Source organism: Myxine glutinosa, chromosome 5 (genome assembly GCF_964187855.1).
Source record: "Myxine glutinosa chromosome 5, kmMyxGlut1.1, whole genome shotgun sequence".
Taxonomy (NCBI): domain Eukaryota; kingdom Metazoa; phylum Chordata; class Myxini; order Myxiniformes; family Myxinidae; genus Myxine; species Myxine glutinosa.
Window position 1 is genome coordinate 90401690 of NC_136265.1, and position 16444 is coordinate 90418133.

At 47.5% G+C, this 16444-nt stretch overlaps 1 protein-coding gene across 1 annotated transcript in view; it reads right to left on the reverse strand.

The window, feature by feature from the left end:
• Positions 1-14093, reverse strand: part of LOC137428466 (uncharacterized) — a 169233-nt gene extending 155140 nt beyond the window's left edge. Inside the window, exons 1-3 of the mRNA XM_078777381.1 lie at positions 14085-14093; positions 13559-13701; positions 13152-13340 (exon numbers count right to left, since the gene is read on the reverse strand). Coding sequence (XP_078633507.1) covers positions 13152-13340; positions 13559-13701; positions 14085-14093 — 341 coding nt within the window. The remainder of the gene's footprint in view (positions 1-13151; positions 13341-13558; positions 13702-14084) is intronic.
• Between the last annotated feature and the right edge of the window lie 2351 nt (positions 14094-16444).

Below are 16444 nucleotides of genomic sequence, written 5' to 3' on the forward strand. Positions count from 1 at the left end.
AGGAATAACAGGATTTATTATACACACAAGCAAAAAGAAGGAGCGATCAAAGTTATTTACAAGCAATGGATGGAAGAAGCAGTCACACAGTGAATCGTTAGCTTATACTATTCAATTTACTTAACCCCAGGACAACGATTAGGACAGACGACGTTCACACTTACACGGGGGAAATTGCAGGCAGGAATGGCGGAGGTGGGTTGCTGGAGAGGGAGGCAGGGTCAGGTCCCTGCAACCGGCAGGGTTGGAGGCAGCAGCTCCTTTTTGGCGGGAAAAACCCTCGGTCGCGTCGACGCTGCTGATGCTGTGGACGTCACGCGCTGGCTCGGTCACACCTGCTCCTCTCCTTCTGGTGGAGCCGTCTCCCTCCTCTCAGCGCGTCTCTCCAAAGCTTGTTTCATCTCCAAGTACCTCTCCTTTTTGGTTTGGAGCATCTCTCATCTCTCAGCTCATTTCATCTCACAGCTCATCTCTCAGCTCATTTCATCTCACAGCTCATCTCTCCTCTCATCTCTTCTCTCATCTGCCGAAGCAGTCCCTTCCAGTCGCTTTTATTACTCGGGTCGGAATCAAGCCGCCGGCTGCGAGGGCACGCCTACCGGGTCGCTCACCGCGGTGCTGGTTGGCTGTTAGGGCTGTCCGATTCCCCCTTTGATCATGACGATGTGCCACGCCCGTGAGTTGGCGGCTCCTACCCCCCTCTTCTCCGAGATTAGCACATGGGCAATGGCGGCTTGCGGGATTGAACACCACTCGCACCGCTTTTGAAAGGAACTTTGGAAAGCGGAGATGATTGGGGAAATTGAAAGGGGCCTACGCTTATTTCGTTTGATACAATGCAGAGTCAATCTAGTGGGAAACACATATTTAGCCTACATAGAATAAGGAAATAAGCTATTTAAAAAGATATATCGTGGCCTGTGTGTAAGTTTCATGGAATTAACTAGGGGGACGTCTTTCGATCTTATTTACTCTACGAGGGTCAGTTAAAACACAGCAAACCAGTTCTCACATTCTTTACACTTTCCAAATTCGTTACAATATTTTTGATATTCCATGGGAAGATGGTTCAAGGGTAGTAAGGGATGAGGAAGGAGAGAACGACAAAAGAGGGACGGAAGAGAGAGAAAGGAGAGAGAGGGAGGCAAGGGTGAGGGAGGAAAGGGTGAAAAAGGAGAAGGAGGAGGGGGAGGAGAGAAAGAGGGAGGAAAAATATAAAAATATGGAAACCAGTGAGATTAATAAAAGATTGGAGGTATTATGGAAAATAAATCAAACTCAACAAACTGAGGAAAATAAAGAAATTAAAAGTCTCATGAAAATATTATTTTCAAAAATACCTTCAATTTCAGAGAGGAGATTTTCACGAGAAAATGGGGAAAAGAAAGAAGGAAAAGATTATGCAGTTGATGATGTTGGTGTTATTGACGAGAGTTAAAGTTTTACATCTATATTTTTTCCCGAAATAAATGGAGGAGAGAGTGAAGGCATTCCTCAGGATTCTTTACGTTTTAAAAATCAAGATAGAAATGTATTTTGGAAACCAAAAAGGTTTTCGCACTCTGTATGAATTTTTCTCATAAATAAATGAGTTACTGTGTTAAGGGTAGGTGGAAGAGGGGTGGGTGAGGAGGAAGGGGTTGAGTGTGGGTAGAAAGTTGAGATGTGGGGTGGGGTGTGGGTGGGGAGGTGAAAAGGGAGATGGAGGGGAGAGATATACTGCATATGTATCTTTTGGAGGGGCTTTGACAGGCACCTTTGACAGACCATTATCATATCTGTCTGCAGGGTCTTAATCCAATTTAATTGTCATCATTGTCATTATAATTATTATTTATCATCGTTATCATGATCAACGTCACCACTGTCATTATCATTTTCATTATTGTCATTTTTACCTCTGCCACCGAAGGTGGATGGAGCTTATGTTTTCACTCCCATCTGTTTGTCTGTCTGTGAACAGAATATCTCAAAACATTGTGGATGGAGTCGGACGAAATTTGGTGGAGAAGTTGGGAATGTGACAAAGAGGAAACGGTTAGATTTTGGTGAAGATCCAGATCTGATAATTTTTAAAGTTATTCTTCACCATTGAAGCTGTGTTAAGGGTAGGTGGAAGAGGGGCGGGTGAGGAGGAAGGGGTGCGGAGATGTCCCTATCTATTGATAGGGCTAAATCCGATATATAGCAGGATATCTCACAAATGGAACATGTCTTTCAATCCTGATAAATCTCACACTCTTACGATGTCTCTCCGAAAAGACCGACTGGAAAACCCTCCCATCCACTTTCTGAATAATCCTCTCCAAGAAGTTCTGTCACTCAAGCTTTTGGGTCTCACTATTTGCCATGATCTTTCCTGGGAAAACCACATTTCAAATCTGGCCTCCAAAGCCAGTCGCCGACTGGGCATCCTCCGTCGTGCGAAGTCCTTCCTTGGCACACCTGAGCTCCTCACCACATACAAGGCTTTCATCCGCAGCTCTATGGAATACTGCTCTCCCCTCTGGTCTGGTGCTCCTGCCTCACACCTAGCCCGTCTTCACGCTGTTGAAACCAAAGCGTTCAGAATCATTGGAATCTCCCACGATGAAGCTAACTCCAAGGGCCTTTCACTCACTCACCGCAGGCAGGTTGGTGGTCTTTCCGTCTTCTACCGACTCCTCTCTGGCCTTACCCCCCCCCCCCCCCCCCCCCAGCCCTCTCTGGGCTCTGTCCCCCAAATATTCCTACAGGTCGCACAAGATCTGCCTGCAACCCTCTTATGGTTAAACTGCCAAAATCAAGACTTTCTGCTCACCTTCACTCCTTCATTCCTCTTTTCTCCCGCCTCTGGAACAAACTCCCTCACTCTCTTCAATCCCACTCCACCCTCCAGGTCTTTAAAACAGCTGTTCACCACCATCTCTTATCCTCCCCCATCCAAAACCTTGATCTTTTCTACCCCCGCTAATTTCGGTCCCCTTGTGTTTTATACTTCTTCCACCCCCCCCCCCCCCCTTCCCACGCCTCCTGCCCCCAAGCCCTCTCCCTCCCACACTTCTCCCTGCTCTCAAATGTTGTGGTTGTGTGCTTCCCCTTCTCTCCCCATCTTGTCTTCCGCTCCCTCTTTTTGTATATTTTGTTTGTCTGGTTGATTTGTTTGTGAAATAAATGTTAGCTCTTTCACGAGCCTCGATTCAGTATACAAAAAAAAAAAAAAAAAAAATCTCAAAAAGTTAGGTACGGATTCGGGTGAAACTTGGTGGACAGGTTGGGTGCGTGACAAGGACATTCGATTTAATTTCTGTGACGATGGCAATCCGGATACTGATGCGATAAAAATTTTTACATTTGTCAAATGATTCTTCACCATTGAGTGATAGGGCCAAAACGACGTGTAGCATTATATTTAAAAAGTTGTGCACAATTCATCACATGATGGAGGTATGCTCTTGTGAAAGTCCGCATGGACTTCTGAGTTTCTTGAAATGTCCCTCTTTCTTTGTAAGTGAGTTATTACTTGCGTTCCGTTCTAACCTGCTCGTACTCTTCTCATTGCAGGAAAGCAGAGAAACATGGGTGTTGTTTTGTAATACTAATTGTGATGCACAGCAGTATTATATACAGTCACATGAAAAAGTAAGTACACCCCATGGAGTAACAATTGGAGTCAGGAGTGGGGATTTGGAACCTGGGACAAAAAATTTTTGACAAAATTTTGGACACCAATTGTACATATTGGCCGCAACAATTGGTGTCAGGAGTTTGGGATAGGACCCAAAGTGCGCTGAACACACTCCAAATTACGAGTGACCGAAATTTCGTATTAAAAACAAATTTAATTCGTGCCATGGCTAGCCAAAGCGGTCGAATGCCGGTGGGGGTAGAAAATGAGGTAGAGGAGGTAGAATCAATGACCCAGGACCCCCGGGAAGAATTGGAGGAAGAGGAGGACATTGATGAGGGGCCGGCAGTAGGGGAAGAAAATGGCGGCGCCTCGCACGTGGCGGCGAGAGCCAAGCCCGCGGTGCCAATGGACTGGGGCCTATTTATGGCACAAATGAGGGCCTTTGAGGTCAAGTCGGGTGAGGACATGAAAGAAATGAAGGACGAACTAAAGAATGACATAAATAAATGTGAAAGCAAAATGGGTGGCCAAATGAGGCCCCTTTCCTCCCTTTCATCCTGTTGACTTAGTAGTTTTTACAATGAAGGAAACACGTATCGGGAGTACATACAACAACAAAACAACAGGCATTTTAAGGCCATTTTTCCTGCAAGAGTGGGGGTTAGCCTTGCGGTCCCCATGACAATCTTCTCCATTTTGCCCTATTTTCTGCATGTCTCCTTGTTAAACCCCTTGCCCGCATTTCTTCTTCGACCATCTTTAGCCAAGTCTTTCTCGGTCTTCCCCATCCTCTACTTCCTTCTACATTCATTTCCATCACTCTTCTCAACCAGTCACTTTCATCCTTCCTCAACACTTGACCAAACCATCTCTACCTGTTTCTCTTCACAGCATCCATCACAGACTCTATTCCCATCATCTTTCGCAATTCATCATTTGTCTTCCTCTCTCTCAACGATACTCCACACATCCACCGAACCATTCGCATTTCCACCCTTTCCAGCCTTCGTTGTTCCTCTACGTTCATCACCCATGTCTCGCTCCCATAAATCATAACACTTCTCACACATGCAGCATACACATTTCACTTCAGCTTCAACGACACTCCCCTCCTAGTCAGCACGCCACTCACAGTTCCCGAAACTTATTCCAAGCACATCTCACTCTAGCAACCATTGCCGAGTCTGATCCACCTTCTCCATTCAGCATGTCTCCTAGGTAACAAAATGTTTTCACACCTTCCAGCTTCATGCCGTCTCCAAGATCCAACTCAACATTTCCTCCATCTGCAGCTCCCTCTGTGCACACCTTACAACTGAATGTAGCTGCCACACTGGTTAATGACCCTCTCAAACCACTACATTTTTGATGAACCCACTCAGCGCACATTGTACATTGAATGGAATTCACTCCAACACCCTTCCTGCACACAGCACACGGCCACTTCCCAGTTCTTTCCACCTCACCACATGCTTTACCACTTGCCATCACCTTCGTTTTTCCGATATTCACCTTCAGACCTTTTGACTCCATACATTCCTTCCACTTGTTCATCTTCTCCTTTTCAGTCCATCCATACTTTCTGCAATCAACACCAGATCATCTGCATACAACAACTCCGACGGTAAACCCCCCTTTACGTTCCGAGCCAGCATCTCCATCACAGCTACAAATAGTAGTGGACTTAGTACTGACCCCTGATGCACTCCCACCTTCAGCTCAAACTCACCACTGTTCCCGTCCTTTGTCCTTACAGCTGTGCGGGCTCTTTTGTACATTGCCATCACTACACTGATCAACCATTCCTCCACTCCTAATTTCCTCAATGCCCATGTCAATACTTCGCGTGGAACCCTTTCGAATGCTTTCTCCAGATCAACAAACACAAGAAACAACTTCTTCCTCTTCTCCATGTACTTCTCCTGCAACTGCCTCACAATAAAGAGCGCGTCTGTCGTTCCTCTTCCTGGCATAAATCCAAACTGCATTTAGTCGATCTTCACCTTCTTCCTTATCCTCCTCTCCAACACTCTTTCCAATACCTTCATTCCATGCTCCAAGAACTTTATCGCTCGATATGAGCCACAGTCCAGAGGGTCACCTTTCCCCTTGTATAGAGGGACGAGGGTACTCAGTTCCCAATCCACTGGAATGCGGCCTTCTTTCACCGCCAGATTACAGATCTCTGTCATTCTCTTCACACCCCAACTTCCTGCTGCCTTCAACATATCTCCCACAACTCCCGTCGGCCCTCCCGCTTTTCTTCTCTTCATTGCTTTTATCGATTCCTCAACTTCCTTCTCAGTTATCTTCTCTGCCGGTCCTAAAACTGGGTTACTCTCTATGTTGCCATCCCATTCATTCTCTGTATTCAACAGCATTTCCATATATCTTTTCCATCTTACTTAAATTCCATCTGGGTCCACAACGATTTGTCCCACTTCATCCTTCAAGCAACTCACCCCCATCACATCACACCTCTCTTTCACTATCTGCTTTGCAATCCTGAATACCATTCTCTGACCCTCTTCCGAGTCCAAGCGTTCTCCAAACATTTTCCTACATGCCTCCTGCGCCTTTGCTACCTCTTTCTTTGCAGTCTTCTTGGCTGCCTTATAACTTTCATGCTCTGCTTTTTCTGCTACCGTACCCTTCACCTTTTTCCACTCCTTGAACTACTTCCTCTTCTCGTCAATCCTCTTTCCAACATCATCCCACCACCATATTTCCGAGTTCCTCGGTGGTCCTCTTGTCCATCCACATACCTCTCCAACGGCTCCCAACAGACTATCTTTCATTGACATCCAACTACGTTCAAGCTCAACCACATCATCCTCTGCCCTACTCAGCCTCTCTTTTAATGCCTCCCTCACTGTCACCTCTTTCAACCTCCACACCTTCATTCTCGGTTGGGACTTCACCCGCCGAGCTCTCCTCGCACCCTTCACCCTTATGTCGCAGACAACCAAGTGGTGCTGTGAAACAGCCTCCTCCCCCGGGATCACCTTTGTGTCCAGGAGGTGCCCCCATCTCGCCTCCGCACCATCAGGTAGTCAACGGTTGTCGTCGACCCACCTGACGTGTATGTAACAAGCTTATTGAGCTTATTATTAAGCTTATTGATTATTATTAAAATTATTAAGCTTATTGAGCTTATTGAGCGCAGACCACGTGAGCAATTACATCATAAATTTATATTCTCTAATATAATTGTTGCATAAAATCACACTCAATAAATTTCAAACTGATCAGACCAAGCAATCAAATCACACTAGTCCCTCTCGAATTATGATGTTGTAGCGGTTCCCGCTGAATGTACACAATCGCCTTGCACCTGCCAGGACGCGGCCAGGGCGCGATCGCCATGCCGGGCTCGGCCGGACGGGCCCAGACGCGCCTCTCCGGGGCATGCCCGGACTCGCTGTTCCCGGGCACGCCCGAACCTCCCGGGCACGCCCGGTCTCGTCTTTCCCGGGCATGCCCGCTCTCGCCTTTCCAGGGCTCGCCCAGAGCGCCCGGGCACGCCCAGCCTCGACTTGCCAGGCCGCGTCCAGGATGCCCGGGCATGTCCAGACTCGCCCTTCCAGGGCTCGCCCAGAGCGTCCGGGCATGCCCGCTCTCGCCTTTCCAGGGCTCGCCCAGAGCGCTCGGGCACGCCCAGCCTCGACTTGCCAGGCCGCCCGGGCATGTCCAGACTCGCCCTTGACACCCGGGCATGCCCGGTCTCGGTTTTCCCGGGCAAACGCCCGGGCATAAATGTGTATATATATTGCTGCCTGATAAACGGGCTTTTCAGAATACCTGAGCTGTTTTGTTTCAATAAAGCAACTCGGACGAATTCCGTCTTTGGTCGCGTCAAATCTTTCGACTCGCGTTGGAGCGCAGCTCCTTCAATGTCATAATTACGGCATCAATGACGTCATTGTTAACAACACCTATTTCCCATGCAACACCATTAGTGGGGTTACTTTTCACATAATTCTTCACAATGACACCATAATTAACAACACCATAATTCTTTACAATGAGCCATATTTAAAAAAATTTCATGGAGCTGTTTTGCAGAAAGAGATGCATCATTTTTTCGGTTTTTCTAAGATGGCACCTGTACCATGTGACCTACGACATCATAATTATCATTTAAATATTCAACAGGAGGAAGCACTCTGGTGAAAATTTAGTGTCCATCTGTCCAACAGTTGCAGAGAAAAACAATTCACACTGAACGGATCAAGCGTTGTACTTGTCGAATTATGACGTCATCACAAAGGCACCGATGACATCATCACAAACATATTGTTATGTCACGGGGTAAAGGAATATCTAGAGCCATGTAGATCTGTATAGGTAACAAGCTTTGACTGTCGCGATAGGGAATCTACCCTGTAATAAGTTCTGTGTTTTTAGGTGGTTTGTCAGGGTAAGAGTATACCTGTGAACATGCAAGGATGTTCGTGTGTTAAATAGTTGTAGGGACAAATATAAACCCCTGTGTGTCAGACCTGGTAATCATCCCTGTTGTAAGAATCAGATCTACCACATTGTCCCAATAGTGAGATTAATTCAGAATCGATCTGGCAACACATGCAAGAAATCAACAAGCATCATATCAGTATTCAGTAATCATAGAAGTAATGATGGATTTGCAATTAGTTCAAGCAAGCCTGGAACATCTAGTAATACGCACCATCTGAGTATGCACTAGACCACACAGAATAAATGTCACAGGAATGATCGGAGCGCTGTCCGTCCGAGTTCTTATGGGAGCCTCTCAGTGGTCAGAGGCAGCATCGCACCTGGGTTCAACTTAGACACAATTTCATTACATTCTCCCCAACGTTAAAACTTCACCACCTCTCGGTACGGAAATCAAGCCAGCAAAGCATAGCAGCAGAGTAATCATTTGGCAACGGTCCATGTCAGTCAGTCCAACCATAGCGGTCGGGGCGGCAAATTTCTCTCACGGCGCATGTCCGATAGACACCGGATACCACATCCCCGAGGCCGGAATCCCCCTCATCGGAATGTCCACCTAAATCGGGCGACGGCAGTGGCCCCACAAAGCCATCCGGATCTGGTGCATGTGGCGATTGGGTAGCCGGTAGATTCTCCATTGTCGGATCAACTGCACCGTAAGTCAGCTCGTCAATATCCTCGCATGGGGCAAGATGGCGCACCAAGACTGTAGACTCCCGTCCGTTGGGCAACAGTACACGAGCGTGCTCGGGATTGGTTTGGAGAATACGCACCTTGTCAACGAGCGGGTCATATTTACACAGAGCGAACTGCGCGTTTGAGGAAGGGCGGTCCAGGCTCAGCAAGCCAGCCCGGCAGAGGACGGGTACCGCCCGAACGACGCGAGTAACGAAACATACGGTCGTGGGGAGTTTGATTAGTAGCGGTGTACAATAAAGTCCTGATCGAACTTAACGCCCCGGGTAGCGACCAAGCCCATCGGTCCAGTCCTAGTCCATGGGACTTAAGGCTCAGAGTAACGGCTCTCCATATGATGCCATTAAATCGTTCTACCTGTCCGTTCGCCTGTGGCCTGTACGGAGTAGTATAGCTAGAAGCGATATAACGCTGGAGCAAGAAGTTTCTCACATCCTGGGACAAGAACACCGTGCCTCGATTGGTGTGCACATCGGCCGGATTCCCAAACATAGAAAACAAGTTCTGCAGACACCAGATAACCGTAGCAGCAGACATATCGCCGCAAGGGAAAGCAAAAGGGAATCTAGAGAACTCATCAACTATCGTGAGTAGATAACAAGAACTACTTTGATGGCGTAACATAAATCGGCTAGCTCAATCCACCAGCGAGTGATTTTCTCATTCTTAATGCGTTGAGCATGTTGCGTGTCGTACATAAAGGCAACACTCTGTTGATCCGTGATGTTCTAAAAACATCGACCGAGCAAATATGGACGCCAATGCCTGATCGACTCGATGATGGCATACGCCTCCTTTTCGACAGACGAGTGTCTTCGTTCCGCAGAGGAGAGAGTCGTTGAAAAGAAGGCCACAGGTCGCCCCCCTTGAGAGAGTGCAGCAGCTATCGTGTGGTCCGACGCATCGTTTTCCAAAACAAAGGACTTGTTTTCGTCAATCGACGACACAGCGGCGCCAGCTATGTCTGACTTCAGGCCATGGAAAGCGGCCTTAGCAGCGTGACTCATGGGGAACTTATTGCAATCCACAAGTGGGCGAAGCTTCTCGGAAAAATTTTGAACCCACTGAGAGTAATAACCCACTAAGTAACTAAGCCCAACGGTCAGAAAGCAGTATTCAGGATTGCAAAGCAGATAGCGAAAGAGAGGTGCGATGTGATGGGGGTGAGTTGCTTGAAGAATGAAGTGGGACAAATCATTGTCGACCAAGATGGAATTAAAGGAAGATGGAAAACATATATGGAAATGCTGTTGAATACAGAGAATGAATGGGGATGGCAACATAGAGAGTAACCCAGTTTTAGGACCGGCAGAGAAGATAACCGAGAAGGAAGTTGAGGAAGCGATAAAAGCAATGACGGGTAGAAAAGCAGGAGGGCCGACGGGAGATGTGTGAGATATGTTGAAGGCAGCAGGAAGTTGGGGTGTGAAGAGAATGACAGAGATCTGTAATCTGGTGGTGAAAGAAGGCCACATTCCAGTGGATTGGGAACTGAGTACCCCCGTCCCTTTATACAAGGGGAAAGGTGACCCTCTGGAGTGTGGTTCGTACCGAGCGATAAAGTTATTGGAGCATGGAATGAAGGTATTGGAAAGGGTGTTGGAGAGGAGGATAAGGAAGAAAGTGAAGATCGACGAAATGCAGTTTGGATTTATGCCAGGAAGAGGAACGACAGACGCACTTTTCATTGTGAGGCAGTTGCAGGAGAAGTACATGGAGAAGAGGAAGCAGTTGTTTCTTGGGTTTGTTGATCTGGAGAAAGCATTCGATAGGGTTCCACGCAAAGTATTGACATGGGCATTGAGGAAGTTAGGAGTGGAGGAATGGTTGATCAGAGTTGTGATGGCAATGTACAAAAGAGCGCGCACAGCTGTAAGGACGAAGGACGGGAACAGTGGTGAGTTTGAGGTGAAGGTTGGAGTGCATCAGGGGTCGGTACTAAGTCCACTACTATTTGTAGCTGTGATGGAGGTGCTGGCTCAGAACGTAAAGGAGGGTTTACCGTGGGAGTTGTTGTATGCAGGTGATCTGGTGTTGATTGCGGAAAGTATGGATGGACTGAAAGAAAAGATGAACAAGTGGAAGGAATGTATGGAGACAAAAGGTCTGAAGGTGAACATCGGAAAGTCGAAGGTGATGGCAAGTGGTAAAGCATGTGGTGAGGTGGAAAGAACTGGGAAGTGGCCCTGTGCTGTGTGTGGGAAGGGTGTCGGAGTGAACTCCATTCAATGTACAATGTGCGCTGAGTGGGTTCATCAAAAATGTAGTGGTCTGAGAGGGTCATTAACCAGTGTGGCAGCTACATTCAAATGTAAGGTGTGCACAGAGGGAGCTGCAGATGGAGGAAATGTTGAGTTGGATCTTGGAGACGGCGTGAAGCTGGAAGGTGTGAAAACATTTTGCGACATCGGAGACATGCTGAATGGAGAAGGTGGATCAGACTCGGCAATGGTTGCTAGAGTGAGATGTGCATGGAAGATGTTTCGGGAACTGAGTGGCATGCTGATGATGAGGGGAGTGTCGTTGAAGCTGAAGGGAAAGGTGTATGCTGCATGTGTGAGCAGTGTTATGATTTATGGGAGCGAGACATGGGTAATGAACGTAGAGCAGCAACGAAGGTTGGAAAGGGTGGAAATGCGAATGGTTCGACGGATGTGCGGAGTGTCGTTGAGAGAGAGGAAGACAAATGATGAATTGTGAAAGATGATGGGAATAGAGCCTGTGATTGATGCTGTGAAGAGGAACAGGTTGAGATGGTTTGGTCATGTGTTGAGGGAGGATGAAAGTGACTGGTTGAGAAGAGTGATGGAAATGAATGTAGAAGGAAGTAGCGGACAGGGAAGACCGAGAAAGACTTGGCTAAAGATGGTGGAAGAAGAAATGCGGGCAAGGGGGTTAAACAAGGAGAGATGCAGAAAATAGGGCAAAATGGAGAAGATTGTCATGGGGACCGCAAGGCTAAGCCCCGTCCTAGTAGGGAAAATGGCCTTTTAAATGCATGTTGTTGTTGTTAGAGTAATGAGCAAACAGCCCGAGAGCGTGCTTCAAAGAAGCACGATCATGGGGCGGGGCCATGTCAAGCAAGGGTCACAGACGCTCCTTATCTGTAGCGATAGAGCCGTGGGTCACTGTGTACCCCAGGAGATCTATCGTTCGAGCAGAATAGCGACATTTAGCGTCGTTCATAGTCAGTCGATACTTGTGCGCAACCTCGAGGAAGCGCTTCAGATTAGCATCATGATGTTCTTTGTCGTACCCACAAACCGTGAGATTATCCAGATAAACAAAGACATCGGTTAAATTCTCCTTCGCAATGAGGCAGTCCATGGCCCTTTGGAAGCACGAACCCCATTCGTGACCCCGAAAGGCAGCCGGGTGAACTGGGACAACCTCTGTCCAGATTCAAACCCAGTGCAGATGCGATCTGCCTCGGAGATTGGAATCTGATGATACGCACTACGTAGATCTCGAGTGCTATATACTGAGTACTGTGCCACCTGTCGTACCAGAGAATCCATTCCCGGGAGTGGGTAGGCGTCCAATTGGGTAAACCGATTAATCGTCTGCGAATAGTCGATTACCATGCGTTTGCGGTGCGATTCGGTTCGAACCACCAAAACTTGGGCCCGCCAAGGTGATCGACTAGGTTCAATGATACCTTCCTTTAATAGCTGCGCAGTCTCTTCAGCAATGAATTGCGTGTCAGCCCGTGAGTAGCGTCGCGATTTCACAGCAACCGGTGTACACTCAGTAGTCATATTGGGAAACAGCGACAGTGGTTCAATTTCCATCCCTGCAAGAGCACACACAGCAAGAGTATCAGCACCACCAAATTCCATTTCCAAATGCCCATGTCGCCGGAGAAAATCATGTCCCAGCAAAACTTCTGCACATAATGCTGGTAAGACAATTACATGCACATCCAGAAACATTCGACCCTTAATCACAAGCTCCCTTCTTTCGTGGAGTCAAAGTCGATCATTGGTCAATCAAGCCGCCGCTAGAGGGCGCTCGAGCCACGCGCGGAGATCCGACACAAGCTTGCGCCGTTCGTGAGGCCAAACCCGGAAGTGGGCTGGGTGTCGAAAGAATTCCCGTCAAGGACGGTCGAGCCGTGTACCGTTGTGATTGTGCCACTTGTTTAGTCGGCGCAGTAAGCCTCATCAAGGTCGAGCGCTCAGCGTGGGGCCCACGGAGAGGGGTGATTCCAATCAAGGCCGCGCGAGGCACCGATTGTTTCTCGGGCGGAGAGAGAAGCACATTCAGCGTCGACCGATTTGGCCGGCCCTGGGATGAACGACAAGCCTTCGCAAAGTGACCTTTCCGAGAACACGAATGACACGTCGCCTCCTTAGCCAGACAAACTGACCTTAGATGGTTCCGTTTCCCACATACAAAGCACTTAGTGTTACTGCTGGCCTTGGGTCCGGCCGCAGTGGCCTCTGTCACACTCGGGTCGAGATCCTCGAGCACGTCGGTTGTCTCTGATTCCGGCGAGGATGCAGCATCCGCGCTTGCTTGGCGGTTGCTCTCTCTGGTCGTGTTGCACCAGTTAATCCTGCAGTGACGTATGGACGATCATACGTGTCGGCTTGTACCTGCACTTCGTTGTACAGGAGGGATAGCCGATGAGCCCTTTCTAGTGTCAAATCTTCTTCTTCAAGTAATCTCTGTCTGATGACTGGAGACCGAATCCCAGAAACAAAAGAATCCCGCACAAGATCATCACAGACTTGTGCATGAGTGCGGGTTTCAGTAGTAGAGTCCTTCACTCACTGGCGGAGGTCTTGAATGAACTGGTCAATGGTCTCCAAGGGTTCCTGCCGCCGAGTCACGATCAGATATCGAGTATAGACCACACTCCGAGTTTTTATGTAAATACGTCTCATTTCTGCCACAGCAGTATCGTACGTTCCACACTGGGATATATACGTATACACGGTATGGTTCACTTTGGAATGCAGCACCGCCAGCTTGATGACATCGGTGATTTCCTCCTGAGCGTCCAGATGGCTGGTCAGTAGCTTCAGCCAGTGAAGTAGTTGAGCCGGCGCGTCTGGCGCCCTGGGGGTCCGCTCCAAAGATCGGGACTTGTATGAGCTTGTGACTCATGTCGATCTCGTTCAAGCCCAAGAGAAGATTCTGAATTAATTGTTGTTAGAATCAGATCTACAACATTGTCCCAATAGTGAGTTTAATTCAGAATCGATCTCTCGCAACACCTGCAAGAAATCAACAAGCATCATATCAGTATTCAGTAATCATCGAAGTAATGATGGATTTGCAATTAGTACAAGCAAACCTGGAACATCTCGTAATACGCACCATCTGAGTATGCACTACACCACACAGAATAAATGTCACAGGAATGATCGGAGCGCTGTCCGTCCGAGTTCTTATGGGAGCCTCTCAGTGGTCAGAGGCAGCATAGCACCTGGGTTCAACTTAGACACAATTTCATTACAATCCCTTTGTCCCTTATGGCAACGCACTCATATAAACACTTCAATATGTCCTGAGTGCACACATTAATTAGTTCCCTTCCCTTACAATGACCTTGGAAGAATACCGGCAGGCAGCCAGATCGGGGCACCGCCGGATGGCCGCCGCCAGCCGCACCACCAGCTGGCCTAGCAACATCGCGTGAGACGAGCCATAACCACGCCCATGTGGACTGTGATTGGTTGGCGTGGAAGGCGCGAACCTGGAACCAATCATCGTGGAAGCTGTGAACCTCCAGCCAAACAGCGCTGAAGGCGCAAAACCACGACTGAGAAGGAGGTTGTTCATTGGAGGGAAGGCGCTGGAAGGTTCGATGGACGGCGGGAAGCTACGAGGCTCTGGTTGGTGGCGCACCCGGTCTGACGTCACAGGCCAGGTTGCAAAAGGGCTCGCTGGATGACATTTTGTCTCTTGGCTCTCTTCGCGCTGGACCCCTTCGTATTGGAGATCTCTCTCTGTGCTTGAAGCTCTTGCCCTTCTTTTTGGGTCTCTGCGCTCCTCTTTGTCGTGCTGACGGTTCGCTCTGGGTGTGGAGTGGTGCTTGGAGCGGTCCTTCTCGGTGCTTCCAGAGCTTGGAGTGGTGCTGGGGCCTCGTGTGCAATCGACTCGGAGCTTGGAGTGGTGCAGGCCGAACGGGACCTGGCGAAGCGTGCGAGCGAGCGGACGGAGGGTTTCCTCGCGCCGGAGCTTGGAGCCGGACGGGGCCGCGTTGGACGATGGACAGATAAGCTCGCACCATATTACAAAAACCCACGACGCACGTGTTCTTTTGTAATTCGTTTTCCCCTGTCTCGTATTTGGAAGTCGGTGTGTGGGATCCCAATTTCGGATCATTATTAGATTTATCATCGTGTTTCCCTGTCCCGACCTTTATTTAAAATAAGCCCTTGCATTACTTTCCATTCCTTGTTAAACCCGTGTTCATTTGAGTTAATCCCCTGCAGGATCGGAGCTGCCGTCGGTTCGCTCTCGGTAAGCGCTTACTGCCTCTTCCTCTTCACTTCTCCCTCTCGCGGTTGATAGCAAAATCCGTATTTGGTCGTCGCCTCTATTAAAGCCATTTGAGCCATCCACGGTCCCTGGTGTTAACCTTGAGGGATTTGCACGACAATATGTCATTCCCCATGGAGAGTACTTGACAATGAGCCATGTTTCAATTTTCTCCATTGAGTGGTTTCAGAGATATAGAGGTGCAAAGTTTTTCCAAGATAGCACCTGTACAACGTGACCTATGACGTCATAATTATGAATAAAAAATTCCACAGCTCCTATAGTAAAATTTTGTGTCAATCGGACCAACGGTTTGCCGAGAAAATGAATTTTTAAAATGCAGACACGGCACAAGTACGCCACATGTATGCCACACGTACGTAACCGAATGCCTAACCCTGATTTTCACTTCACGAGTACAGGGTAACAAGACATCATGCAGAGCACGATACTTGCAAAATCCGCCCCCAAAGGTTTCTATTAATATAGCAAATTGTCAATTTCATCAAGATTAAAATTGACTATCTTAATCAAAGCTCGGGTTAATAGGATGAAAAGTGACAATTTTTCAAATGAAAATGGATGATTTTAGAAGTTTCACATTGAGTTGACCTTTGACCTTTTGACCTCGAAATAGTTAGTTTCCCAATTCAGTGAAGCGCTTTGCAAATGCCGTTAAATTTTCAAGTCAATCAGATTAAAATTGTTGATTTTTCAGTTGAACATTGATGATTTTGGAAGTTTGATCTTGAGTTTACCTTTGACCTTTTGACCTCAAAAATAGTTTGTTTCCCAATTCAGTGAAGCACTTTGAAAATGCTGTTAAATTTTCAAGTCAATCAGATTAAAAGTTGATTTTTCAGGTGAAAATTTATGATTTTGGAAGTTTGACGTCAAGTTGACCTTGTCCTTTTGACCTCAAAAATAGTTAGTTTCCCAATTTAGTGACTCAATGTGCAAATGCTGTTCAATTCCCAAGTCAATGGGATAAAAAGACAGTTTTTCAGACGACAATTCATGATTTTAGAAATTTTACCTTTGACCTTTTGACCTCAAAAATAGTTCGTTTCCCAATTTAGTGACAATAAACAAATGCTGTTCAATTTTCAAGTCAATCGGATTTAAAATGGCGATTTTATAATTTTGACCTCTAAATAACCTTTGACCTCA